This window comes from Coturnix japonica, chromosome 11 (assembly GCF_001577835.2).
Source record: "Coturnix japonica isolate 7356 chromosome 11, Coturnix japonica 2.1, whole genome shotgun sequence".
NCBI lineage: Eukaryota > Metazoa > Chordata > Aves > Galliformes > Phasianidae > Coturnix > Coturnix japonica.
The window spans coordinates 16,878,996-16,902,457 of NC_029526.1; the positions used below are offsets into that span (position 1 = coordinate 16,878,996).

The 23,462-nt window shown below is 55.9% G+C and overlaps 6 protein-coding genes across 9 annotated transcripts; 2 read left to right on the top strand and 4 right to left on the bottom strand.

Annotated features, from left to right (window-relative positions):
• The first annotated feature begins 691 nt into the window (after nucleotides 1-691).
• VPS4A (vacuolar protein sorting 4 homolog A) lies at nucleotides 692-3,838 on the top strand. 2 transcript variants are annotated; one of them, XM_015874327.2, is made up of 11 exons: nucleotides 692-824; nucleotides 945-1,056; nucleotides 1,125-1,272; nucleotides 1,349-1,410; nucleotides 1,526-1,645; nucleotides 1,851-2,007; nucleotides 2,243-2,391; nucleotides 2,523-2,604; nucleotides 2,745-2,964; nucleotides 3,041-3,181; nucleotides 3,463-3,838. In XM_015874327.2, exons 1-11 carry the CDS (start codon nucleotides 804-806, stop codon nucleotides 3,562-3,564), a joined length of 1,314 nt encoding a protein of 437 aa, XP_015729813.1. In that variant the 5' UTR covers nucleotides 692-803; the 3' UTR covers nucleotides 3,565-3,838. The 2 variants fall into 2 exon arrangements, with proteins under 2 accessions (XP_015729813.1, XP_015729815.1); XM_015874329.2 differs by having other exon boundaries at nucleotides 1,352-1,410.
• Nucleotides 3,751-5,101, bottom strand: PDF (peptide deformylase, mitochondrial). The gene is made up of 2 exons (XM_015874332.2): nucleotides 4,448-5,101; nucleotides 3,751-4,365 (listed from the first exon to the last, which is right to left on the bottom strand). Exons 1-2 carry the CDS (start codon nucleotides 4,983-4,985, stop codon nucleotides 4,208-4,210), a joined length of 696 nt encoding a protein of 231 aa, XP_015729818.1. The 5' UTR covers nucleotides 4,986-5,101; the 3' UTR covers nucleotides 3,751-4,207.
• Nucleotides 5,102-5,200: 99 nt separating this feature from the next.
• On the bottom strand, nucleotides 5,201-7,882 carry COG8 (component of oligomeric golgi complex 8). Its single transcript, XM_015874324.1, has 5 exons — nucleotides 7,536-7,882; nucleotides 7,152-7,359; nucleotides 6,096-6,914; nucleotides 5,722-5,890; nucleotides 5,201-5,606 (listed from the first exon to the last, which is right to left on the bottom strand). The coding sequence occupies exons 1-5, from the start codon at nucleotides 7,847-7,849 to the stop codon at nucleotides 5,338-5,340; spliced, it is 1,779 nt and encodes a 592-aa protein (XP_015729810.1). The 5' UTR covers nucleotides 7,850-7,882; the 3' UTR covers nucleotides 5,201-5,337.
• On the top strand, nucleotides 7,883-9,332 carry NIP7 (nucleolar pre-rRNA processing protein NIP7). Its single transcript, XM_015874333.2, has 5 exons — nucleotides 7,883-8,012; nucleotides 8,356-8,442; nucleotides 8,573-8,711; nucleotides 8,799-8,939; nucleotides 9,025-9,332. Exons 1-5 carry the CDS (start codon nucleotides 7,957-7,959, stop codon nucleotides 9,142-9,144), a joined length of 543 nt encoding a protein of 180 aa, XP_015729819.1. The 5' UTR covers nucleotides 7,883-7,956; the 3' UTR covers nucleotides 9,145-9,332.
• Nucleotides 9,333-9,608: 276 nt separating this feature from the next.
• On the bottom strand, nucleotides 9,609-12,572 carry TMED6 (transmembrane p24 trafficking protein 6). Its single transcript, XM_015874330.2, has 4 exons — nucleotides 11,932-12,572; nucleotides 10,677-10,803; nucleotides 10,344-10,495; nucleotides 9,609-10,039 (listed from the first exon to the last, which is right to left on the bottom strand). Exons 1-4 carry the CDS (start codon nucleotides 12,184-12,186, stop codon nucleotides 9,815-9,817), a joined length of 759 nt encoding a protein of 252 aa, XP_015729816.1. The 5' UTR covers nucleotides 12,187-12,572; the 3' UTR covers nucleotides 9,609-9,814.
• Nucleotides 12,573-13,145: 573 nt separating this feature from the next.
• Nucleotides 13,146-21,199, bottom strand: TERF2 (telomeric repeat binding factor 2). 3 transcript variants are annotated; one of them, XM_015874320.2, is made up of 10 exons: nucleotides 20,977-21,199; nucleotides 20,505-20,600; nucleotides 20,238-20,368; nucleotides 19,879-19,965; nucleotides 19,210-19,356; nucleotides 17,960-18,798; nucleotides 17,338-17,718; nucleotides 15,787-15,872; nucleotides 15,036-15,085; nucleotides 13,146-14,095 (listed from the first exon to the last, which is right to left on the bottom strand). In XM_015874320.2, the coding sequence occupies exons 1-10, from the start codon at nucleotides 21,152-21,154 to the stop codon at nucleotides 13,937-13,939; spliced, it is 2,154 nt and encodes a 717-aa protein (XP_015729806.1). In that variant the 5' UTR covers nucleotides 21,155-21,199; the 3' UTR covers nucleotides 13,146-13,936. The 3 variants fall into 3 exon arrangements, with proteins under 3 accessions (XP_015729806.1, XP_015729807.1, XP_015729808.1); XM_015874321.2 differs by having other exon boundaries at nucleotides 17,338-17,562; nucleotides 20,977-21,198; XM_015874322.1 differs by having other exon boundaries at nucleotides 20,987-21,100.
• Nucleotides 21,200-23,462: the final 2,263 nt, after the last annotated feature.

Genomic DNA, 23,462 nt, shown 5'->3' on the forward strand with positions numbered 1-23,462 from the left:
TCCATGGGCTGTGATTGATCTATGGGCTGTGATTGATCCATGGGCTGTGATTGATCCATGGGCTGTGGGCCCTGTGGGTGGTGGGTGCTGTGTGTATGTGGGTTGTTTTTTTGCTGTGGGTGCTGTCTGTGCTGCACATATACACATACATACACACACATACACACACACACACACATGCTGCACACACACTCACTGTTCATGCTGTCTTTGCATAGATGCCTGCAGGAATACACACACGTGTGCTGTTTATATGCTGTTTTGTGGTTGCACTGTGTATGGTCCGCAGTGTGTGTACATGGACACACCTGTATACATGGATCCATCTATATACATACGTACGTGTGCACACACGTTGCACACGCAGTTCGGGCTGTGCACAGACAGCAGCTCTGCATTGCATACAGTGAGCAGAGCAGCAGGTAGCGCACACACACACACACACACACACACACACATATATGTGTATGTACCCCCGCAGTCTGTGAGGTGTGTGTGCACTGTGAGCCCACACAGCGCCGTGTTGGCGCAGAGCCGCGATCTCGGCCGTTCACATCCCGCTGCTCCCGGTGCAGCCCCGCGCACCGACCCACGCCACGCTCACACCGACTCGCGGAGCGCGCTGTGCGCATGCGCGTGCCGTCCAACGTAGGCCCCGCCCGCCCCCTGCAGTACCGGAGGGCGCCGCCAGGGGGCGCCGTGTCGGCCGCGCACAGCCGCAGTCGGGCCGGTCCCGCGGGCCCCCGCCGCCGCCGCCGGGCCGGGTCGGGTCGCTGCGGCTGCGGCCGCCACCGGGCGATGAGATGACAACGACCACCCTGCAGGTACCGGCACCGCCCACCGGCACCGGCCGCCAACCGCCCCGCCGGGCCGCCATGGGTGGGCCCGGACAGGCCGAGCGGGGCGGGGCCGGGCCGGGCTCAGGGCGCCGCGTCCCCCCTTAGAAAGCGATCGACCTGGTGACCAAAGCCACCGAGGAGGACAAGGCCAAGAACTACGAGGAGGCGCTGCGGCTGTACCAGCACGGCGTGGAGTACTTCCTGCACGCCATCAAATGTGAGCGGGGACGGGGGGGGCGCGGGGCAACGGGGCAACGGGGCTGACGGCCCGGAATGTCCGTGTAGATGAGGCGCACAGCGACAAGGCCAAGGAGAGCATCAGAGCCAAGTGCAAGCAGTACCTGGACAGGGCCGAGAAGCTGAAGGACTATCTGCGCAGCAAGGAGAAGCAGGGCAAGAGGCCGGTCAAGGAGGCGCAGAACGACACCAAGGGGTGAGTGGGGGCCGCCAACATCCGGCAGGGCCCGGGGTACGGGAGCTGTGACCGCAGCCCTGTGATCTGTGTCCAGCAGCGACAGCGACAGCGAGGGGGAGAACCCGGAGAAGAAGAAACTGCAGGAGCAGCTGATGGGTGAGGGGCCAAGGGGGCACTGCTGGGATTGTGCCTTGTGCCGTGGGGTCAGCCTGGCTGCGTGGGGTTTGGTGGGGCACAGCCGTGGGCTGCAGCTCTCGTCTCTGCCCCACAGGTGCCATCATGATGGAGAAGCCCAACGTGCGGTGGAGCGACGTGGCCGGGCTGGAGGGAGCCAAGGAGGCCCTGAAGGAAGCCGTGATCCTGCCCATCAAGTTCCCACACTTGTTTACTGGTGAGAGTCACTGGCAGCTCCAAGGCTGCTGCTCAGCCGTGGAGAGGGGCCTCATGTCCCACAGGGGGTGGCAGCTGTGCTGGAGGTGTGTGTGCAGGGAGGTGACCCAGAGCAGAAGGGATGCACGTCCCTTCTGTCCCGAGGTCCCTGTGCAGATCCAGTCTGTGCAGTGCAGGACAAGCTGTGACGCTGGGCTCTGTCGCAGGGAAGCGCACGCCCTGGCGAGGGATCCTGCTCTTCGGGCCTCCTGGTACTGGGAAGTCCTACTTGGCCAAGGCTGTGGCCACCGAGGCCAACAACTCCACTTTCTTCTCCGTGTCATCCTCGGACCTGCTGTCAAAGTGGCTGGGAGAGAGCGAGAAGTAAGGTGTCACCAGGGCTGTGGGCTGGCCCAGGGATGGCTGCCCAGGGGGTGGCTGCTCTCCACGCACCACATTCCCTTCCTTGGTGCCAGCACAGGGCTCCAGGGTAGGCAGGGCAGGAGGAAGCTGTGGTGTGTAGGGCTCGTGCCCTTCTGCAGTGGGTGGGCAGTGTGGAGCTGTGGGTCCTTGCCTGGGGTCCTGGGCGGGGGCACCCACCCCTTGCCTTTGTGCCCAGGCTAGTGAAGAACCTCTTTGAGCTGGCGAGGCAGCACAAACCCTCCATCATCTTCATCGATGAGGTGGACTCACTGTGCGGCTCCCGAAATGAGAATGAGAGCGAGGCAGCCCGGCGCATCAAGACCGAGTTCCTGGTGCAGATGCAGGGTGAGTGGGGCTTCCCTTGGCCACATGAGCTGCCCAGGGCGTGCAAACCCTTTGGGTAGGGAACATGGGGTGGGTGAAGCAGTGATCCCCTTTGGGGATGGCTCTCAAGTCCCTGCTGTTTCCCTGCACAGGTGTGGGCAACAGCAGTGATGGGATCCTGGTGCTCGGTGCCACCAACATCCCCTGGGTGCTGGACTCAGCCATCAGGAGGAGGTGAGCAGGACATGATCCCTCTGCAGTGCCCCAAAGCACAGCACTGCACTGCACTGAATATGGCTGTGAGATTTGGCAGTGTGGGGTCAGCCTGTTGTTGGACACAGCCGCTCACCCATGGCCACCTGTGCCACACTCAGGTTTGAGAAGCGTATTTACATCCCCCTACCTGAGGAGGCAGCCCGGGCCCAGATGTTCAAACTGCACCTGGGCAACACCCCCCACTCTCTGACAGAGGTTGACATCCACGAGCTGGCACGGAAGACAGATGGCTACTCAGGGGCTGACATCAGCATCATTGTGCGGGATGCCCTGATGCAGCCTGTCCGCAAGGTGCAGTCAGCGACGCACTTCAAGAAGGTGAGTTGGGAGCCAGGAGCTGTGCTGCTGAGTGGGGGGCACTGAGGCTGTTACAGCACTACCTGCCTTGTACCAGGTCCGCGGCCCCTCCCGCACCAACCCCAGCCTTGTGGTGGATGACCTCCTGACGCCGTGCTCGCCTGGGGACGTGGGTGCCACCGAGATGAGCTGGATGGAGGTTCCCAGTGACAAGCTGATGGAGCCCATCGTCTGCATGGTGAGTGGGGCTGCCAACCGCAGTTTCAGCTGCTGCATTTGGGCCCATCCCCAGCACAGCAATGCTGCCGCCCCAGCCCTACTGGTTCCCCTGCCTCATCCAGCGCTACCACCTGCCTCAGGGCCTAGTGCAGGCACGTGGCAGCTGGGTGCTGGTGTCCTCCCGAGCCCCCCTGCGGGCAGCTCCTGCCCAGCGGCATCACCATAGGGATGTGTGTGTCCCCAGCGTGCTGCCATCCCCCCAGCCTCCACATCTGAGCTGCCACCTGCTCTGTATTGCAGTCGGACATGCTGTGCTCCCTGGCCACCACCCGCCCCACCGTGAACACCGAGGACCTGCTGAAGGTGAAGAAGTTCACAGAGGACTTTGGGCAGGAAGGTTAAGGGCCGCGGTGGATGGTGGGGCCCCGCTGCTCCCAGGAAGGCGGCCGTGCCAAACAGGTTCATCTGCAGCTCACAACCCAACCCATCTCACTTCAGCACCAGGCAGGGAGGGGGGCAGTGCTGCCCTGGCAGGGCCGACATTACCAGAGGTGCCCCGTGCTCCTCTGCTCCACACTCTTCTTCCTGCTCTTTTTTCTTTTTTTTTATTTTTTAAATTAATGCTGCTTTGGGTTCTGTCTTGTTTATATGAAAATAAAACAATCTGAAAGCTTCACCCAGTGCCTGCCCACTGCACGGCACAGCAAGGCTTTGGGACTGCGGAGGGGCCCAGTGTTAGGGATACCCCCCCCACACCCACAGCCCTTTGCTGCAGGTGCAGTGCACTGAGCAGCCTTTGCCCCACAAGCAGCACGTTCTAGAAGGGCCGCTGGGATCTGGGTCCCTCCTCGTTTCCTTCCATGCCCGGCAGCTCCCAGCCCCAGCCCCTCCCGCGGTCCAGGTGCTACAGGAGACGGGCAGCCCCCGCCTGCACAGCCCCATTCCCGGATAGAAAAGCGGCTCCGAGGGGCAGGTGGGGGCCGCATCCCGTGGTGCCGTACCCCGTGGTGCCGTACAGCGGTGCCGTACCCCGCGGTGCCGGGGCTCAGTCGAGGAGCTGACTCCAGGCGGTGTTGGCGAAGGTGCGGCTGTCCATGCGGTCGATGTAGAGCACGCCGTCCAGGTGGTCCATCTCGTGCTGCACGATGCGGGCGGCCCAGCCGGTCGCCTCCCAGCTCACCGGGTCCCCGTTCTCATCCACCCCTACGGCGGAACGGGCCGGTCGGACCGGGAGGAGAGGGAGCAGACAGAGGGGCGGGGAGTCTGGGGGGTCCGATTCCGTTACCGGTGACGTGCACGGCCCAGTGCCGCGGGACGCAGGCGGAGAAGCCGCGGACGCTGGCGCAGCCCTCGGGCGCGGTGACGGTGCGCGCGTCCAACACGCGCATCTCGGGGTTGACGAGGACGCGCAGCGGGAAGGGCTCGATGCGCAGCGCGCGGCGCAGCGGGGCGGGGTAACGGCGGCAGCGCTCGGGCGGCAGCGACGCGGCGAACACCCGGAGCGGCAGCCCGAGCTGCGGAGCGCTCAGCCCCACGCACGGCCCGGCCCGGAGCCCCGCGCACAGCGCCGACACCAGCGCCCGCAGCTCGGGGCCGCCCAGCTGGTCCCGGCTCACGGCGGCGGCGGCGGCGCGAAGCACCGGGGCGCCCACCTGGATCGGCTCCGAGAACGGCGGGCGGGCGGGACCACGGAGCCGGCGGCGCAAAGTCTGCCAGTACGAGCGGGGCCGCAGCGCCGCCCAGCCACTGCCCGGCTCGGCACCGCAGGAACGGCACTGAACCGGAGCGCGGAACGGGAGCAGCCGGTACAGCACCGCCGCCATGACGGCGGATGTGGGGCGGAGCGCATGGACAGGAGCCGGGGGAGGGGAGGGCGGCGGAGCGACCCCTGACGGCGGGGAGGAGAAACTGCGACGGCTCCAAGAACAACCGCGGCGGGGAGCGCGTGTCTCAGCTGTATTGCTGCGGGTGTCTCGGCTTTAGTGCTGCGGGTTCAGCTTTATTGCTGCGGGTTGGGCTGTATTGCTGCGGGTTCAGCTTTATTGCTGCGGGTGTCTCCGCTTTATTGCTGCGGGCCCGGCCCGGTCACACCGAGGGGACACACGAGGACCCCCGTGCCCGCAGACCGAGCGCTCCCACCCTTGGCACGGCTGTGCCCTCCCTGCATCCCCCAGGTCACAGTTCAGGCCGTTCCCCCCCGGCCCCGCTCCCATCCAGCAGCACAGCCCCCATCGCAGTGTCCACGGGCTCCTCTCGGCCCCGCTCTGTTCCCTCTGGCTGTGGGGGCTGCAATGTGAGCTCTGGGCTTTGTGGGGGCAGCTCCTCCTCACCGGGCGGCAGCGCTGCCTCCTGTGCTGGCAGGACAGGGCCCAGCAGCTCCCTGACGGCATCAACATCAACGCAGCCCAGGTGGCCGTAGCGCTGCAGCTGGGCCGGGGGGATTCCTATAGGACACAGAGAGAGGGGTGGGCACAACCCTCCAGCACAGTGCCACTAACACTGCATCCTATGGCAACAACAGCATCCCCTGCTTTATTCCTCCCCACAGCAGAGTCTTACCCAGCGCCTGTGCGAGCTGAGCTGGGGGGAACAGAACCTGGAGGCAGCGGTTCAGGTAAGGAAGCAGATCCTCCAGGAACGCGGTGCAGAACTGGACAAAGAGCTCCTGCTCACGGCCGCTGAACGCCGCCTCCTCTGCCCGGTGGAAGGCCAGGATTATTTTGGTCACCTGGGGCAGAACAGAATCGTTAATTTCCAGATCACAATCCCCAGGTAAACCCAAGGGCCTGGAGAACCTGACGCGTGACACAGCCACTTCTCTTCCATAGCACCAGGCCCAAGGCAGCATTTTGGGCACAGAGACCATCCTCATTTGCAGCTGCTCTGTTTCGCCACCACAAAGCAGGAGCGTGGATGCAGCCCCAGCACCTCACCTTGCCAAGGGCATCGTTCAGGCAGGCAGCCACATCCTGGGCCAGGGCGATGGGGCAGCAGAGCCGCAGGTCGTTGAAGGCCACAAGGAGACCATTGAGGAAGCAGGCGAGGGGTGGAAAGTCCAGCAGCACCATGGGTGGCTGCAGCGTCCCTGGCTGGGCTGAGGGTACGGGCACTGCTGTGACACTACCCAGCACAGCTGGGGCAGAGATGAGTGTGTAGGAATTCATCTCCTCCTGGAACTTCTCCACCGCCTCCTCCACTGCCTTGCTGAAGGTGGTGGCAGCGACACGCTGGAAGATGGGGGCCAGCTGCCCCCGGAAATCAGCCCCCACCCTGCTAAAGGAGAGGCCAAAGTACATGCACTGCCCCAGCAGCGAGTCCAAGCGGCCGCCCACCCCTCGCTGCAGGTCACGCTCCAGCACCTGCAGGAACTCAGAGACCTTCTGCAACACCCAACCATGGAAGATGGCCCCCTCGTTGAGGGAGGGCTGCTCGGGGGCCAGGAGTGGCTCCTCATCAGAGAAGATGGCACGGTACTGTGTGATGATGTCAAAGAGATGGACGCGACAGGCCTCGACTGTCTTGGTGAGGTGGAAGTAGGGGTCATCCTCAGGGATGGAGGCCTGGATGGAGCGCAGCCACGCGTCCCGCGCCTGCAGGAACTTGATGCGCAGCTCGGCCTCCGTGAAGACATCCATGCGCCGCAGGTATCCGATGACCCGCAGGCAGGTGGGCAGAGGGATGTTGGTGCGGAGCTGCTGGATGAGCTCGTTCAGCATCAGCTGGGTGGACTGACGCACCTCGGCCACGATCCCCTGTGAGGAGAGAGCCCCAGTGCTGGGATCAGGGGGCTGAGACCAACTGCGTGAGCTTCAATGAGACCAAGTGCCACGTCCTACATTTGGGCACAACACCCCGTGCATCAGGAAATATGGAGCTGTGGCATTTGGGTCTCAGCGAATGTGGTGGGGATGGGTTGGCAGTTGGATTTGGTGATCACGGGTCTTTTCCAACCTTAACGATCCCATGGCTGTGGGGCAGCACGGCCCTACCTGGATGACGGGGATGCTGCTGTGCTTCTTCTCCAGCCGGCGCACGTAGGCCGCCAGCTCCAGCGCCTCCTCGTAGTAGCGGTTCCTCACGCAGGTGTCCATGAGCTGCGGGATCTCCAGGATCTCCAGGATCTCCGTGTGCCGGTTCAGGGTCAGGCTGTTCATCCTCCGGCTGCAGGCGATGGCCTCGGCGTCGCGCATGAAGTTCCTGCGGGGTCAGGTTGGCTCAGCACCGAGCGGGAGGAGGAGCCACCCCGGGAGCTGCCGAGCTGCCCTGCCGCTCTGACACCGACCCCGCTCTCAGCACCGACCCCGCTCCCGGTGCACGCCCCGCCCCCAGCCCCGCCCGCTCCCCCTCATGTCCGTGCCCGGTTCCCCGCTCACCGACAGGCTCCCTGCAGCGCGGGCAGCCGCTCCAACACGCTGCTCAACCGGCTCTCGATGCCGCCGAAGCCGCGCCCGGCGCGCCCGGTGCACTCAGCGGAGCGGATGAAGGCCCGGTAATGCTCGAAGGCCAAGCGCCGCGTCTCGGCCCCGACCCGCTCCCGCTCCGCCGCCAGCCGCGCCGGCTCCCGGCCCAGCTCCGCCAGCCCCAGCGCCGCCAGCTCCGCCACGTAAGCGGCGAGTTCGGCCCCGCCGGATCCCGCCGCCGCCGGGCCCCGCAGCCAGGCCAGCAGCCGCTCCTCCTCCGCCGCCATCGCCGCCGGCACCGATCCACGCCGCTTCCGGTCACGGCGCGTAAACTTCCGGCGTAGGTCCCGCCGTTTCCGCTTCCGGCGCGGCGGCGTGTGCGAGGCGCGGGGCGATGCGGCCGCTGACGGAGGCGGAGACGAGGGCGGTGTTCGAGAAACTGGGCAGATAGTGAGAGAACGGGAACGGGACGGGGACGGGAACGGGAACGGGAACGGGAATGGGAACGGGAACCGGAACGGGAACGGGAACGGGGTGTCAGCGGGCAACGGGTGCGGGACACGGGGCTGGCGGGATGGACGGGGCCGAGGCCGGCTGGGAGCAGCGATGGCGGCACAGAAGGAACCGGGGGCACCGCACGTGGGTGGGTTGGATCGGCCCCTTCGGCCCCAAATAGCAGCGTGTGTTGGGACACCATGAACAGCACGAGGCTGGAATGAGAACAACGGAGCAGGGGGAGCAGGGGCTGGGCAGCAGCAGGGATGGACGGAGCTGATGTGGTTTGTATCTGCAGCATCGGCGAGAACATCCAGCTGCTCGTGGACCGGCCCGACGGCACCTACTGCTTCCGCCTGCACCGCGACCGCGTGTACTACGTCAGGTGAGTGTGCAGAGTGTGCAGAGCGTGTGTCCTACGTGACATGAGGGAGCTGTGGGTGCTGCTGTGGGGCACACGGTGAGTCCGTGCAGCCCTGTCAGCCCGCGGCTGCTCCGTGTCCATCTCCCCGCAGTGAGAAGCTGCTCAAGTTGGCCGTGAGCATCCCGCGGGACAGCCTGGTGGCACTGGGCACCTGCTTCGGCAAGTTCACCAAGACGCAGAAGTTCCGGCTCAATGTCACCGCCCTGGACTTCCTTGCACCCTATGCCAAGGTGGGATGTGCCTCCCCACAACCCCCTCAACACCCGCTTGTCCCCAGTGCCGCCCCTTTGCTGGCTCACCTGCTGCCTGTCTCTCAGTACAAGGTGTGGGTGAAGCCGGGCTCGGAGCAGTCCTTCCTCTACGGCAACCACGTGCTCAAGTCTGGCCTGGGCCGCATCACAGAGAACACAGCGCAGTACCAGGGCGTGGTGGTGTACTCCATGGCTGACATCCCACTGGTGAGTGGCTTCCCCCACATTCCCATTCTAAGGGCACGGCTGCCGGGCTGCAAAACACTCCCTCTTCCCACGTCTTCTTCCCCAGGGATTTGGAGTAGCTGCAAAATCCACCCAGGACTGCCGGAAGGTGGACCCCATGGCCATCGTGGTGTTTCACCAGGCGGATGTTGGGGAGTACGTGCGCAATGAGGACACACTGACTTAATGCAGTGCAAACGCTCAGGAGTCACAAGCATCCCTGGGCAGAATGGACTTGTCCTGCATCATACGTGGCAGCAGCACACGGAGCCATAGGGAGCACACCCCAACCAGGGAGCAGCCACTGCCACTGTGAGCACAAAGAGGCACCAGCCCTGCTGCTGTGGTTGCATAAAGCCTGTTCTTTCTTCCTAACTGCCTCTTGTCTTATGCAACACCTTAGTGTGTCAGTCCTGAGTCCTGGCTGCACATTTGGGTGCCTGGGCTTGGTGCAGCAGGCAGCGATACGCAGGAGGGAGGCAGGAGCGCAGCAGGTAACTGCCTGTAAGGCTGCCATCACAGCATCCAGGCAGGCACGAGAGGGGATGGCTGCCACCACTTCACAAAATAGGGTTCTAGCCAATGGGGGCAGGTTGAAACACTGAAAGCTGGAAAAGACACACTAGCTAAGTTAAGTTGTTTTTTTTTTTCCCTAGAGGTAATTTCATTTAAAAGTGGGAGGTGAGCGAGCTTTGCTTCCAGCTACACCATGTCACCTCCTCCCCAGGGCAGGACCTGGGCTTTCTCTTCCAGCTCTGTGGGAAACAAAGGGGCTGATGCAGAGGTGCCGTTTAGCCCCTCAGTCACTGCTGCAGGTGGAGCTCTGCTCCTGTGGGCTGTGCTGTGTCAGGGAGCTGTCAGCACGTCGGCTTCCCGGAGCTCTGCACGTTGAAGAGACGCTTCAAGAAGTAAAGCTGCAGGACCCCAGAGAGGACAATGACGCAGCTCTGAGCCATGGACCACCAGTTGACGTAGTGGTAGTTGGACTCGAGGAGGAAGTAATCGGCCCCTTTCCTCATCCGGGCAAAGTTGTAGAACCTCCACATGTGGAAGATGTGGATCTGCAGTTTCTGAATGCTGTCCTGCAGACATAACAGGAGGGAAAGGTGCTTACCAGCCACACTCAGGCACACTGCGCTGCTGAGGAGCTGGCAGAGCCCTTGCAGGAACACCCATAGAGCCACCAGCTTGGTTCAACGCCAGGTTAGGCAGCAGCACATCAAGCAGTGACAAACGCCGCCCTTTGGTCCCTCAGGAAGAACTTGCCCATCACTTCCATGGGGTGCTGATGGAAGTCAGTACTGTTGCATTCAGTTCTGGCCTATTTTTACATCTGCCTGACCCGTGTCCTGCTTTGAAGCACTCTGTGGCAGGAGCAGCACTTACCCCAATGGCATCCAGTGTGTCATTCAACTGTTTCCTCTCTTTTACCTGCTCCTTTTCCATGTTGAAACCATCATAGTAGACACCAAAGTTGAGATACACCTGCACAAAGCCAAAGTGATTTTGCCCATTGTCCAGGCACAGCTGGTAGAAACCTGCAGAGAGAAGTGGAGGTTTTTGCTCCCTAAGGTGTTTCAAGACAGCGCTGCTCCCAGCACTTAGTGCTGATGTGTGCTGGCAGGGAGGGCATCACGACCACACAACACACATCAGCACTGTGGGGAGTGCACAGCCCACAGAGCCCACCCAGCCCCAGGGGACACAGGCAGCAGGGACCTGTCTCCTTGGTCAGGAAGTTGATCTGTCCTCGCACGTCCTGGGAGGCGCCGAGCTGGAAGCCATTGGGGTCTGTTGCTGTGGCCAGGATGTTCCTGCTGTTGGCCATGCCTGTCGCCCTCTGCACCTGGAGGTGGGAGACACCCAAGAGTGGGGCTGTGACGCTGCCCAAAGGGGACACCTGTCCCTAGGGAGGCATCACCTATGGGTCTTTCGTGTCAGATTCTTCACTTGGGAAAACAGAAGGCAAGGAGTCCAGCAAGGTCCCCTCTGCTTGGTTGTCTCCAGGAGCTGAAGGTGCTGGCTGCACTCTGAAGCATTAAATGCCTCCTGCCACTGCCAGCTACACATAAAAGGAAAATAAAACCCACAACCTTGAGAAGCATCACCTCTCAGTTCTTTGTCCTTGCCCATGGTGCTGCTGGCACTCACACAGAGGTAGAGGACTGTGTTGGGTTGTTGTCAGGACCCAGGAGCGGAGAGCAGGCTCCAAGCATGTCCCTAAAACTGCAGAGCAGCTCCCAGCTGTCTGCTGGCTTTGGGGCCAGCTGGGCTTGTGCTACATCCTGGGGCTGTTCCCACATGAGCAGTGCGGCTGCTTTGCCAAGCATGAGGTGGTGCCAGCTGTGCCCCCAAGCTCCTTCAGCCAGCAGTGTAAACAGGAGATAAAAGGGCTCCGGTTTCCCTCGTGGGAAGGGGACTGAGCACAGGGACAAACTGATACGGCTGCACCTGAGACCTTCAACACTCCTTCCAGCCGTAGCTCAGAGGGAAGCTGAGGTCCTGCAATGGACTCCAGCCAGCCCAGCACTCCTGCAGCACTGAGCTCGCCTCAGTGAGCTCCCTCTGGGTACGGGGCCAGCACAGCCAGAGCACTCTGCACCTCCTCACTCTGAACACACTCATGGTTTTCAGTGTGAGTTTGAAAATAACAGATGGGATTGCTGATGAGAAAGCACTTAAAAAAGTAATAATAAAAAGCTCAGCCATTGAAGTTACCACAGCCATTCCCTGGCACAACCAAGGATGTTCCCCTCCACTCTGAGCACAGCAAGGCTGGAGGTCAACTGGCACATGGCTGTTATCCTGCAAAAGCTTCTTTCATACATCCACCTCACCATGGGACTAACAAGGACTGCCCACCACAGGGCCACTGAGCTGCTCATTGAAACCAACCCAACACAGCCATTCCCCCAAACCCATTGGTAGAAACATCACACTCACAGCTTCACAGGACGTGTCTCACAGCACTCACCTCAAAGCTGAAGAAGAAATTGCCACTCTGGTGTGCGAACTGCCAGAAGCACTCAGAAGTGCCAGCGTGGACAACGACGGCAAAGTCATAGCGATCAGCACCGCGGAACAGGGGCTCGCTGCTGGTCCCGCTCAGGGGCTCAGTCCTGGGGCACGCGGCAGGACCTGGCAGCCCCAGCACCAGGAGCACCAGCAGCAGCATGCTGCTTCCAGCTGGGCAGCAGCACAGAGCCCAGGCAGCAGCGTTATCAATCATTAACTGCGCCTGTGCTGCTGCACAGCACTGCTGAGCAGGAGCGGGCTCCACTCAAGGTGATATCGGTGCACAGCAGGACTGGGTCTGCTTTGTTCATGTAGGATCTCACCCAGCTGAACCCTTGTGCTGAGGGCCAAGTGCCACAATCACCTTCAGCATCTCCTGGCTGCACAGCACTGGTCCAGGTCCCAGCCAGTCTCATTCTGCTTGCAGACTAACACTGCCAGTACCTGTGAGAAAAGCAATTAATCACACTGCCCATGCATGGTTCTCAGCAAGCCCAGAACTGGCCCCTGCAAGCTCAGGGTGGTCCCACCTATCTGCAGTAGTGTTACAGCAGCAGAGGGAAACGCACAGCCACAAGCAGGTGGCAGGGGAAGCTCGTTCCAGCAGCTGCTGAAGGGCAGAGGGGAAAGCAGGTGTTTCCAAACAGACTGTTACCCAGCACTAGTTCCACAGCTGCTTCAGTGAGCCCAGAGCATCGATTAAAAAAGAAACAAAACTCCTTCCAAAAAATAACCTAAAGAAGTAAACAGATCAGAGGAAGGAAGCAGGAGCTATTCCAGTAATCCCTCCAGATCCAACTCTACTGTGCTGGTGTAGGGTACATTTGCCGCACAGCCAGGTGGACAGTCCCCTTGGCTCCTCTGCTGCTCCTTGCAGAGCTGCCTGGCTTTTGTCCATTGGCTCACAGTACACACAAAGCCCCAGCTGTAAGTCCAGAGGCCACGGGATAACTAAAAATGCAACAAGCCTGGCTGGGCTTTCCCAGCATTTCTAGGGTTTCTGAACTCTCACCCACAGCCAACAGTGTGCTTTTAGGAGATGCCCCTTTGACATGAGACTTCAGTGCCTGTGAGGTGGCACTTCACACCTTCAGCGTATCCCCTTTCCACCCCCCGTCACCTCCAAACTGCCTCACTGCTGCCAGGGAGGTACAAATTCACATATTACAACTCTTGAAACTCATCAGCAAAGAACTTTATTTTATAGAAGATACCACTCAGTCACCTGAAGGCAAGAAATAGTACCCTCAGGGTGCACATGCTTGCAGGGATGGCATACAGGATGCTGTTACCAGGAAGGAGACAGTAAGTCACAATCAACATCATTAAGCACTGGATTTGTTTAATGTGGGACCAATCAATATTTACTTACTAAAAAATAATAATAATAATAATAATAATAGTTGCTTAAGTGTCAGCAAGGTGGGATGAGGAGGAGGAGATCCCACCTGCAGGCCAGGAAAATACTGCTGGGAAAAAAGCGGCCTTGCCTTAAACCTCTTCCCAGAGTCTGTGAGAATGTGTTGCCTCTCCAAAGGAGAGAGTACAAATGGATTAAACAAAACTCCAACAGTTCAGACAAGTTAAACATAAAAGCAGCCACTGACAGATACCCAGATATTGTTGAATGGCAGAAGACATCTCAGCAGCCCATCAGTTTGGCTGCAGTTGTCAGGTAGGAGAAGGAAGTCCCAATCCAGGCCATTTCCTAGCACATACACTCAAACTGCAGCTTCTGCCACCTGCAGAAGACATAAACCTTGCAGCTGCAACCTGAGACACAAGGCTCCTCAGAAATCACATCTGACAAGAACCATCTGCTGCAGCAGCCTCTGGTATGACGATGCAGAAGGGCTTACCACACACATCAGGGAAGTGCACTGCAGCTTTGCTGCTAGTATTGCTACGGTCAACCTTTTAAGAACAAGAACACTGCAATATTAAGGGTCCCGTGCTCCCCAGCCTTAGGCGATCCCCAGCTTTTTCATGGTCCGATAGCGATCCTTGATCTGCACTGCTGTGCGGTTCTGGAAGGGGTATTTCTCAGAAATGGTCTTCCACCTCCCCTCTCCGTACTTCCTCACGCCATCTTTGATCCACTCACTTTCCTGTACCGTCCATTTCTAAAAAAGCAGGTAAGCAGCATTCCATGAGTGTGGAGTACAGTCTCATAAAGGAGTTACACAGCACAGTTCTCAGCAGAACACCTCCTTCCTAATTAGTTTTCCTTTATCATCTGTGCTAGGAACATGGAGGAAGGGTGGAACTGTTCTGTCAAACGCACACAAACATCAAAAAAACACTTCATCGTAGATGAGATGAGAACAATGCCAAGCTCCAGCAGAAACTCAAGTGGTTCTGCTTCCCAAAATACAATACTAATCACAGGAGAGGAACTACCCATTGCTGCAGCAGCAAGCACAGATACCGAGTACTCAGTGCCCACCTCCCACACAGCTGCACAGAGGTGGTGTGAAAACTGCAAGGTCAAGTCTGCTGAATTTTTGCATGGGAGGCAAATAAAACAAATGCAGAAAGCAATCACAAGAATAAAAGCACTGCTTTGTGGTACAGCTGCACAAGAGCTAGCAGCCATTCACCTGTAAGTAAGGCTGACAATCATTTGGAGCTGTTGGAAAGTAATAGCTGCCTCATGTACATCTCTCACCTGAACAAGATGTCAAACCTCTCCAATGCTCACAAACCTACTTCTGCACCCTGTGCACCAGAGCACACAGAGAAGAGCAGCTTTGCTCACAAACCCAATACCTGATATGTGGGAGGCACAGAACCACAACCAACTATCAGATCTGTTTTTAAAAGAGAAACTCACACCAGCCCTGTAAACACAAAACCCAGAGAACTAACACAATGCCACAAGGTCTCAGCAAGAACCACTCCCCAGTCCAGCCTGTGCACATGGTAGCAGCTCAGCCTGCTGCAGGGGGCTGTATCAGAATACCCCCTCAACCAACATTTCCTATCATTTTATAGCTTGCTTTTCTCTACAGATGTGTTCTAAATTCAAACTTTACAGAAAGGCTGCAAGAGCTCTAACATTACCTGCTTCTTGGAACCATAGACTGTAGAGTTGCTGCTTGTCTCAGTTAATGCTGAAAAGCAAAACAAGATAATTAAGTTGTGTAACAATGCAATGTCAGGACAGACATTCCTAAGAGACAGACTTTAGCTTAACTGCCGAGCTCTGCAGCTGCTTACAATGAGAAAATCCCATAACACACAATAAAACTAAATAAATGTATCCCTCTCTATTCCGCAGTCTCTCTCTTTTAAACCCTGACTGCTTTATGGAAAGCTTCCTAATAAGGCTGGCTTTGTTTTAAACTAGTCAGTATGTCAAGAACAGGGGCATATACCCAGAACGTGGCTACACTCTGTGCTGAGGCTGGAATTAGGCAATCTGGACCCTCACCCACTCCCTTTAACAAGCAGTGCCAGCTAAGCCATGCATGTAGCCACAGAGGTAGCCAGACCAGAAAATCCATCTGCCTGAAAAGGTAGACTTAACCTTTATTTCATGACTACGGAGCAGGAAAAGGGAAGGAGATGCATTTCCAATATTTGCATCCTTTAAGTTAAGCACTATTAGTCTGAAAGTTGAACAGGAGGCCTTGCTACACATTTCAGGCTAAGAAGAACAAAACCCAAATATCTCAGCATTAAGCAGTTTTTTTTTTATTTTTCGGAACTAGAAATCATAAATCAAACATAAAAGGCAGCAATGCATCTATGAATAAGACACAAAACCAGGATTATCATCAGTTAACACCCATGACAGCAGATCTGTACTTACCCACATCTGCAAAGAGCTCATCTTCATCACTCCAGCTGTCTTTTCTTTCTTCACAGTATGAACCATTCCACCTTGGTCGAGAGGACCTGAAAGCAAGCAAGCATCTACTTCAGCTAATGGCTAGAAAGATTTTGGTGGAGGAGTACAGGGTTAGCTAAAGCACAGCAGGCAAGTTATGCAGAAAAATACACCACAAAGTACTGTGTAAACAAGCCATCCCCTCCATTCCCCTCAAAGTGGGTTTGAGTTCTTCAGAGTCCCTGCTGGAGGCTACCAGCTCTATCTCACTCAATTACAAGTAGCATATTGTATTTTGTAATCTGCACTTGCAGAGCCCAACAACTTCATGTTAACAACAAACCAACGTGCACTGAGCTTTCCAGGCCACCACATACAGCACTAACTCAACAAGAGCACAGGGCAGGAAGCCTGCAGTATTTCTAAGCATCGCTTACAAGTTTCCACTATTAACACTGAGAGCAGCTGAACCAGAGGAGCCTTTGTGACAGAACATGCCTCAATGCTGCTACCTGCTCCCATGACTCAAGCACAAACAAGTGAAATTAAGTTAGGCACTTTAGGAATACTTCCTGAAGTTCATCATGGCTATCACATCCAATATAGCTGGATGGAAATCAAGTCTCAGTGTCATCTCTGGTCATTAAGCTTAACTCTGGGCAAAGCACTTGAGAGATTTCACCACTGCTCACACTAATGCAGGCTGCATCACAGCACATGATGTTTGAGACCACTCTGTTGTTTCAGAGCAAGACAACATGCCTCCAGAGAAGCTGTACAACAGAACACAAAGATCTGCACTGCCTACCTTCACAAAACTAAACCTTAGGTTCTTAGCAATTTTCAGCCAGGAAACCATGGGAAATTGATTTATTTCTCCTTCTGAACACAAAGTTCTCCTCAAACAATCTTCCCAGTTTCACTCCTGGAGGCCCAAAGTATTACTGCTGTCTGCTGTGCATCTCTGCTAACTACAGAACAGCAACTGAAGCAGGAAGCTGTCACACCTTTGCTATGGCTTGCAGGAGATACTCTGGAGACTAAGCTTAGGAGTCGTACACCAGTATTAATCTCAGACTTCTGCCAGTGAGCTTACTTTGCTGTTTTCTGTAGGAAGTACAAAAATTAGAAACCTCAAATCCTTCTACCCCCTTCACAGTAGTAATTTCAGCTATACAATAAATGGTAACAAATTCCTGCAACTAAGAGCTTCTTGGCCAAATGTATTTCAAGAAAAAGAGTCTGAGATTCTACTTCTCAAAGGGCAGAAAGGTTACCCCCATGAGACTGTAAGAAACACCTGCCAATATTAATGGCACTGGCTGGCTGACTGCTGCTGGATCACTGTCACCTCCAGTAACCAAACAGCAAGTTATAACAAGGTCACTACACACGCTAGTGGACAAAGAAGGCCAATACACTTGTACTGAACTAAAGAAAGGTTTCTTGTCATTCACACTGCTAAAGTAATTCTACACAAAAATACTGGGTGCAGATTTGATCGTAGCACGAGAGACAGGCTTCATACTCAACCTTTCAGTAGATACAGGCCGGTCACGGAATTCCTGAACAGGTCTACAGGCAGAAGATACAACTTGTTCCTGGGAAGAGTCTGGGCTTTCACTTGACTTGCTGCACTGGCTGCTTTGGCCCATGATCATTTTGCTTATGGTGAACAAGCGTTTGCTCTTTTGGGGTATTTCAGGAGAGTCTAAGGTCTCAGAAACTTGATTCTTCTCTTCTTTCCGCCTCTTGGTTCTGTGGGATACAGAAGGAAACATTTGCTGGGGGGAAGGTAAGTCTGTTTCATCCAGTTTGTTGAAGATTGCATCCGCATCCGGGGAGTTGGACAGCATCTTGAAAGCTTCTCTCAGAACAGAAATTCCATACATGGTTACAGTTCTAAAGGTCCTCCTACAAAATAAACAAAACTAAGCAGCTTGTAAGTATTTCCCCTAAATGGCTCCACTTCACTGATATCAGTCTTTTCCCCATGCTGTGACCCTCACCAGTTCTCTAGGACCCTATGGTGCAAATACAATCTACTAAAGAAGCCAATCCCAACCCTTTTGCCCGCCCTCCTTACGAACACTGCCAAGGCCACCTAGCACAGTCAAATTTTATCTACTGCACAAGGCCAGATTTCTCCGCCCACCTTTCCAGATCCCTGGAGGACACTCCTGCATGCACTGGAGCTGCAGCTGCCGGTTGTTCAGATACTTCCGCAGGAACTGAAACAACTTTTGAGCTCTTAACAGCTGCTGTCCTAGGCTGAGGAACCGATGGGGAACTAGCACTTCTCACAGGCTCAGAAGCTCCCGCTGTGTCCTTTGCCCTTTCAGCAGGGCTGGGTGCTCTCACCCCATCTCTGGCCGTTTCTGCACGCTTTGGAGCTCTCACAAGGTCCTTTCTCCTTTCAGCAGGGCTGGGTGTTCTCACTGTGTTTTTCACTGTGCCTGCACACTCTGGAGCTCCTGCCAGGTTCTTTGCAGTTTCAGCAGGGCTGGGAGTTCTCACCACATCTCTTGCTGTTTCCGCATGCTCTGGAGCGCCCACTGGGTCCTTTGTACTCCCAGTACAAAGAGATGTGGCTCTTGCCACATCTCTGGCAGTTTCTGTGCACTCTGGAGCTCCTAGCAGGTCCCTTGTCGTTTCTGGGGGACTTGGAGCTCCCCCATCTCTTGCAGTTTCTGCACATCCTGGAGCTCCCCGTGAATCCTCTGTACTTTCAGCAGGGCAGGGAGCTCTCGTCACATCTTTCGCTGTCTCTAAGTGCTCTGGAGCTCTTGTTGAGTCCTTTGCCAATTCAGAGCAGCGTGGAGCTCTCACCACATCTCTCGTAGTTTTTGCACGTTTTAGAGTTCCCACTGAGTGCTTTACCCTTCTTAAGGGCTCATGAGCTTCTTCTTGGTCCTCTGTCCTGCTTGGAGACTCAGGAGTCACCGATGAGCGCTTTGGTTCTTCAGCACGTTCCGAGTTCAGACTCTTCATCATCTTGGATGGGGAAAAAAAGCATGTAACTATTAAAATGATAATTCATTGCAACACCATTCAACTTTACACTCTAAGTGTGCTTTAAGCTGTTACTTGCAGTTCACTGAGCACTACATACAGAGCTCATGCCTACCTACCAGGGTTAGGGTTACTAAAGGCTGCAACAGTTGAAAAGCATCTCCAACTGCTTAAACCTTCTAGGAACAGATTTAAAGTATTGCAGATTTAATCTGCTATTAATTAGGTATAAAACTGCAACAATTTTGCACGTACAAGCCAAATTACTGTATTCAATTGTCTCATGGAAAGGTGAAAATTCTCCCCACGATTCCATTTCATGCCGCGTCCCACAGCACACGAGGGCAGAAGCCAGCACAGGGCTGGAAGTAAGTGAGCAGGGCAGACACACACCGTTACCAGCAGAGGCTCCGAGGTATCCACATAGGCCTTCAGGAACTGAAACATATACTGCTGAAAGTTCCCATATGAGAAATCTCTGATGATTGGATGAGCGCGATTCTTTTCCCGGATGATAGTCTGCAACTCAGTCCTCTTTTTCTGAAGGAGACAAGAATGTTCTGAATAGTTATTGGGCCTATAAGCGACAGCCTGAGGAAGTGGGTCTGGGTGCCTTTCCTACTGGGTGCTACATAAGCCCAACAAGCTGACATCAGTTTAGGAAGAAGTTGGATGAATAGGAGATCCAACTGGTTCTGTTTGCTTCCAGTTCTCAGACCATACACTGCACACAGAGATGGGGCCTCTTCCCACTCTCCTTACCAGCTCTTGCTCTACCACATAAGCTTGGATTTGTCCTGAAGCAAAGAATGAACGGGGGAATGTGTGTAAAGAGTACACTCTGAAGTGACAACCAACAGACTGGAGCAACGCTTAGTGCTGTCGATTTATCTTTCAAGAGCTCATTTTCTTCGTCATTTCTAATTTTTCTCCTTTTTCAGACCTACCCGAGGTTCTTGCCTCACTCTGAAACTTGTAGCTGTAGCAGAAGTCACAAATCACCCATAATAACCCATGATTTGTCACAGCCCTCATCCATCTTTCATTCCGATGCCAACTCACCTGGTTTCCAGTATCCTTCTCCATATGTCTCTTCAAAACTGCCAAAGCTTTACTGAACTCTTTGTTTTTTATGCACACAATAACAGCCTATGAGAGAAAAAAAGACCCATTTCTCTGTTGATACTGTGTTAATTAACACTACTTCCAATTAGAAAGTACATGCAATAATCACCACAGCACATAAGAAACCGGTGCTCTCGGTACAAGCTAGTGTTCAGTTCTATAGTAAATGATGAAGCACACATTTGAGCCAACTCACTGCTAGTTATAACAGTTCTCGTGTTACACTACTACTGTCGTTCACAGAAAACTACACGAACACAAGACACAGGCAGGATGTTTATTAGAAAAGGCCTTACAGCTTCCTTCAGCACTTTGTGGATGAATTCGATCTTCTTTTCAGGCACGCGGAACTCTTTTGCAATCAGCTGCAGGATCCCAATCGCTGACTCCAGAGGAGTGAGCTCCGTCTCTTTATCAAAGGTGCAATCTACAAAGATTCACAGCCCGTGGCCTCGTTAACGAACACAGAAACGCTCTGTGTGACTCTGTTCTGTGTGATCACAAGTTCAACAACTCGAACAGCCACGGACCCACAGAGGCACCGTCTGACCTCACGGACCCACCTAAGTTCTCTCCTTCCTCGATCCGCGACAGGAACTGCATGACACGCAGCATCTGGGCCACGGCCGGATCCCGCTCCAACGGCCGCACAAGCAGCGCTGTGGGACGAGACGGGTTACAGAGGGGTTACATAGGGGATTACATAGGGGTTGCATAGGGGTTATATAGGGGTTGCATAGGGGTTCCATAGGGGCTATAGAGGGGTTATATAGGGGCTATAGGGGTTCCATAGGGGTTCCATAGGGGGGTTCCATAGAGGTTCCATAGGGGTTCTATAGGGGTCCCATAGGGGGTCCCATAGGGGGTCTAGGGGTTCCATAGGGGTCTCATAGGGGGTTCCATAGGGGTTCCATAGGGGTTATAGAGGAGTTCCATAGGGGGGTTCCATAGGGGTTATAGAGGGGTTCCATAGGGGAGTTACCGAGGGCCCGGTCCCGCCCCGGGCCTCCCCCTGCCCCGCCCCGCCCCCCGCACCCTGCATCACATCGCGGAGCTGCCGGAAGTCGCGGTTCCTCCCGGCTCGATACGCCGCCACGGCCTGGTGGAAGTAGAACTGCAGCACCCAGCGATTCACCGCCTGCTCGCGGTCATCGCTCCGCGCCGCCATCTTCTCCTGCTCCTCCATCGCCGCCCGCGGCCGCTTCGCCGCCATCCCGCCAGGAAGTGACGTAACAAGCAGACGGAAGTGACAACACCACCCCACTCTCCCCTCTGAGCCGCAGTTCTTATCGCGAGATCTGCTCCCGGTACCGCGTGTCCCGGGGCGCTGCTGCCCCCTGGCGGGCAGGAGGAGCGGCCGGGGGCGGAGCGACTGGTCGGGTCGGAGCCTGCTGCGGGGTCAGAGCGTCACAGGGTCGGAACGGAGCCGTAAAGGCCGCATGGTCGGCACAGGGGCAGCCAAAGCTGGTTCCTATAGCTCCTGCAGCCTGAATGAACGGAGCCCTGCTCACCCTGCCAGCCGCAGTGCTCTGCGTGCAGCCCAGGGGGCGGCTGGCTGTGTGGGCTGCCATCCAGCACCAAACACAAGCCCTTGTGGGCAGCATTTGCTCTATCGTGCTCTATCGTGTTCTATTGTGCTCTATTGTGCTCTATCGTGCACTATCGTTGCTCTATCGTTGCTCTATCGTGCTCTATCGAGCTCTATTGTGCTCTATCGTGCTCTATCTTGCTCTATCGTGCTCTATCGTGCTCTATTTGTGCTCTATCGTGCTCTATCGTGCTCTATTGAGCTCTGTCCTCTCACCCCCAGCTGGTACCGGTAGCAGAGCACTTGGCTTGCAGCCTCAGAAGGTTCTCCTGGGCCTCCAGAGCCCATTTGGTCTGCATGGCACATCCCAGCACTACAGGCAATGCTCCGTGTCACAGCACTGATCCACTGATCCAGAGTGAGCAGCACAAGCACCTGCTGGTAGCAGCCATGGGGCCCTGCCAGCACACGGTGCCTCATCTCTGAGCTGCTCCAGCTGAGCTGGAAATTGCTCTCACTGAGGTGACCCGGGATCCTCCCCAGCTCCACCCCATGGGCAGAGGAGAAGGAAACGCACATGAGAGAAATCGGTGTGTCAAGTGGAAAACAGTAAAACTGGGAGGGGATTTTATTGGTGAACAAAGGGAGATAAAAATAACGGTGGGAGGCCCAGCAGCAGCCACTCACCCTGGGCAGCGCGGGTCAGAGGGAGCTGGGCAAGGGGACGGTGTCACATGAGCAGCACAGTGAGCACGGCTGTATAGGAAGGATGCAGAGAGAGATAGGGGCGGCTGCTTCCTGGGCTGATGAGATGACAGCAATGAGCTTTGATTGGGATACTTCGCCATATGGAATTTCATGAGCAACGTGACTGAGCTCCCTGTGTCACAGCATGGAACACGGGACAAGGCCAGGACGCCTGAACTTCACCCCTCTCCCTGATCTGAGGATTTTGAGCAATTGCATTTAATTCTACTGTGAGATGGAAAAGAGCCCTCGGAGCTCCCTCTCCCTTTAAATGATAAAAGCATTCTGGAGCCACATGCACAGAGCCATGCAGGGGCTGCCTGCCCCCTGCAGCCCTCTGGAACTCAAGGAAAGCAGCAGAGCTGTGGCTCACCAGGCCAAGCCTCCTGACCTCCCTGCTTCCAGCAGTGCCCTCCCTGTGCTACCCACCAGCACCAACCTGCTATTCCACCAGAGCCTCAGCACATCTCAGTCACTCACTCCCTGCCCTGGGAAATGAAGCTGCTCCACGTTAGATGGGATTTTTGCAGCCCCTGTGACCTCTCTGACAGCAGCAGCTGAAGGAACCGTGGCACAGTCATGCTGACAGGTGTCAAACAGTGGCACAGAGCTGAGAGGGTGCTAATCCCTGCAGCTCAGCTGCTACCAGGGCACGTGGCAGGGGCTGCAGTCCTGGCATCTCAAATAAGACTTTCCTCCCATGAGGTCTCCTGGCCTGTTGTGCTGACTGTGTGCTAGCAGCATCCAGCACTGCACAATGATTCTGTACTGGTCATTTTCAGAGTAGCCACAGCACTACAAACCACTGTTATGCTCTCTCAGTCTTCTGTAATGAGTGAAGAGGAAGCAGGGATTATGGAGGTGAGGCCAGGAGTGCTGTGAGCCTTTCTGTCCACTTTCACTGAATCCTTTCCCAGTGTCACCATCAATTCCCTTTCAGGAAAAGGTTTGGTGCTTTGTGTGCCAAAAGAAACACCGGGCAGGAAGATACAAATTACAGTCATGCTTGTGCTTTTTAGTCTTAACCAGCTGATTTATGGATTTTGATGAAGCGATTACAGATGAAAGAAAACATTCCAGGGAACGAGATCTCCACGTTGCTGAGGCCTCGTGTCTGTCCTTCTGTTCGATTTATAGTGGAAAACGAAATAGGAAAATTACTGGGCCATTCTGGTCTCCACATGCTCCTTTTTCTCTCATGTGTTTGTGCACCCAGTGTGTGCTTGGTGCTGCACCAAGAGGAATT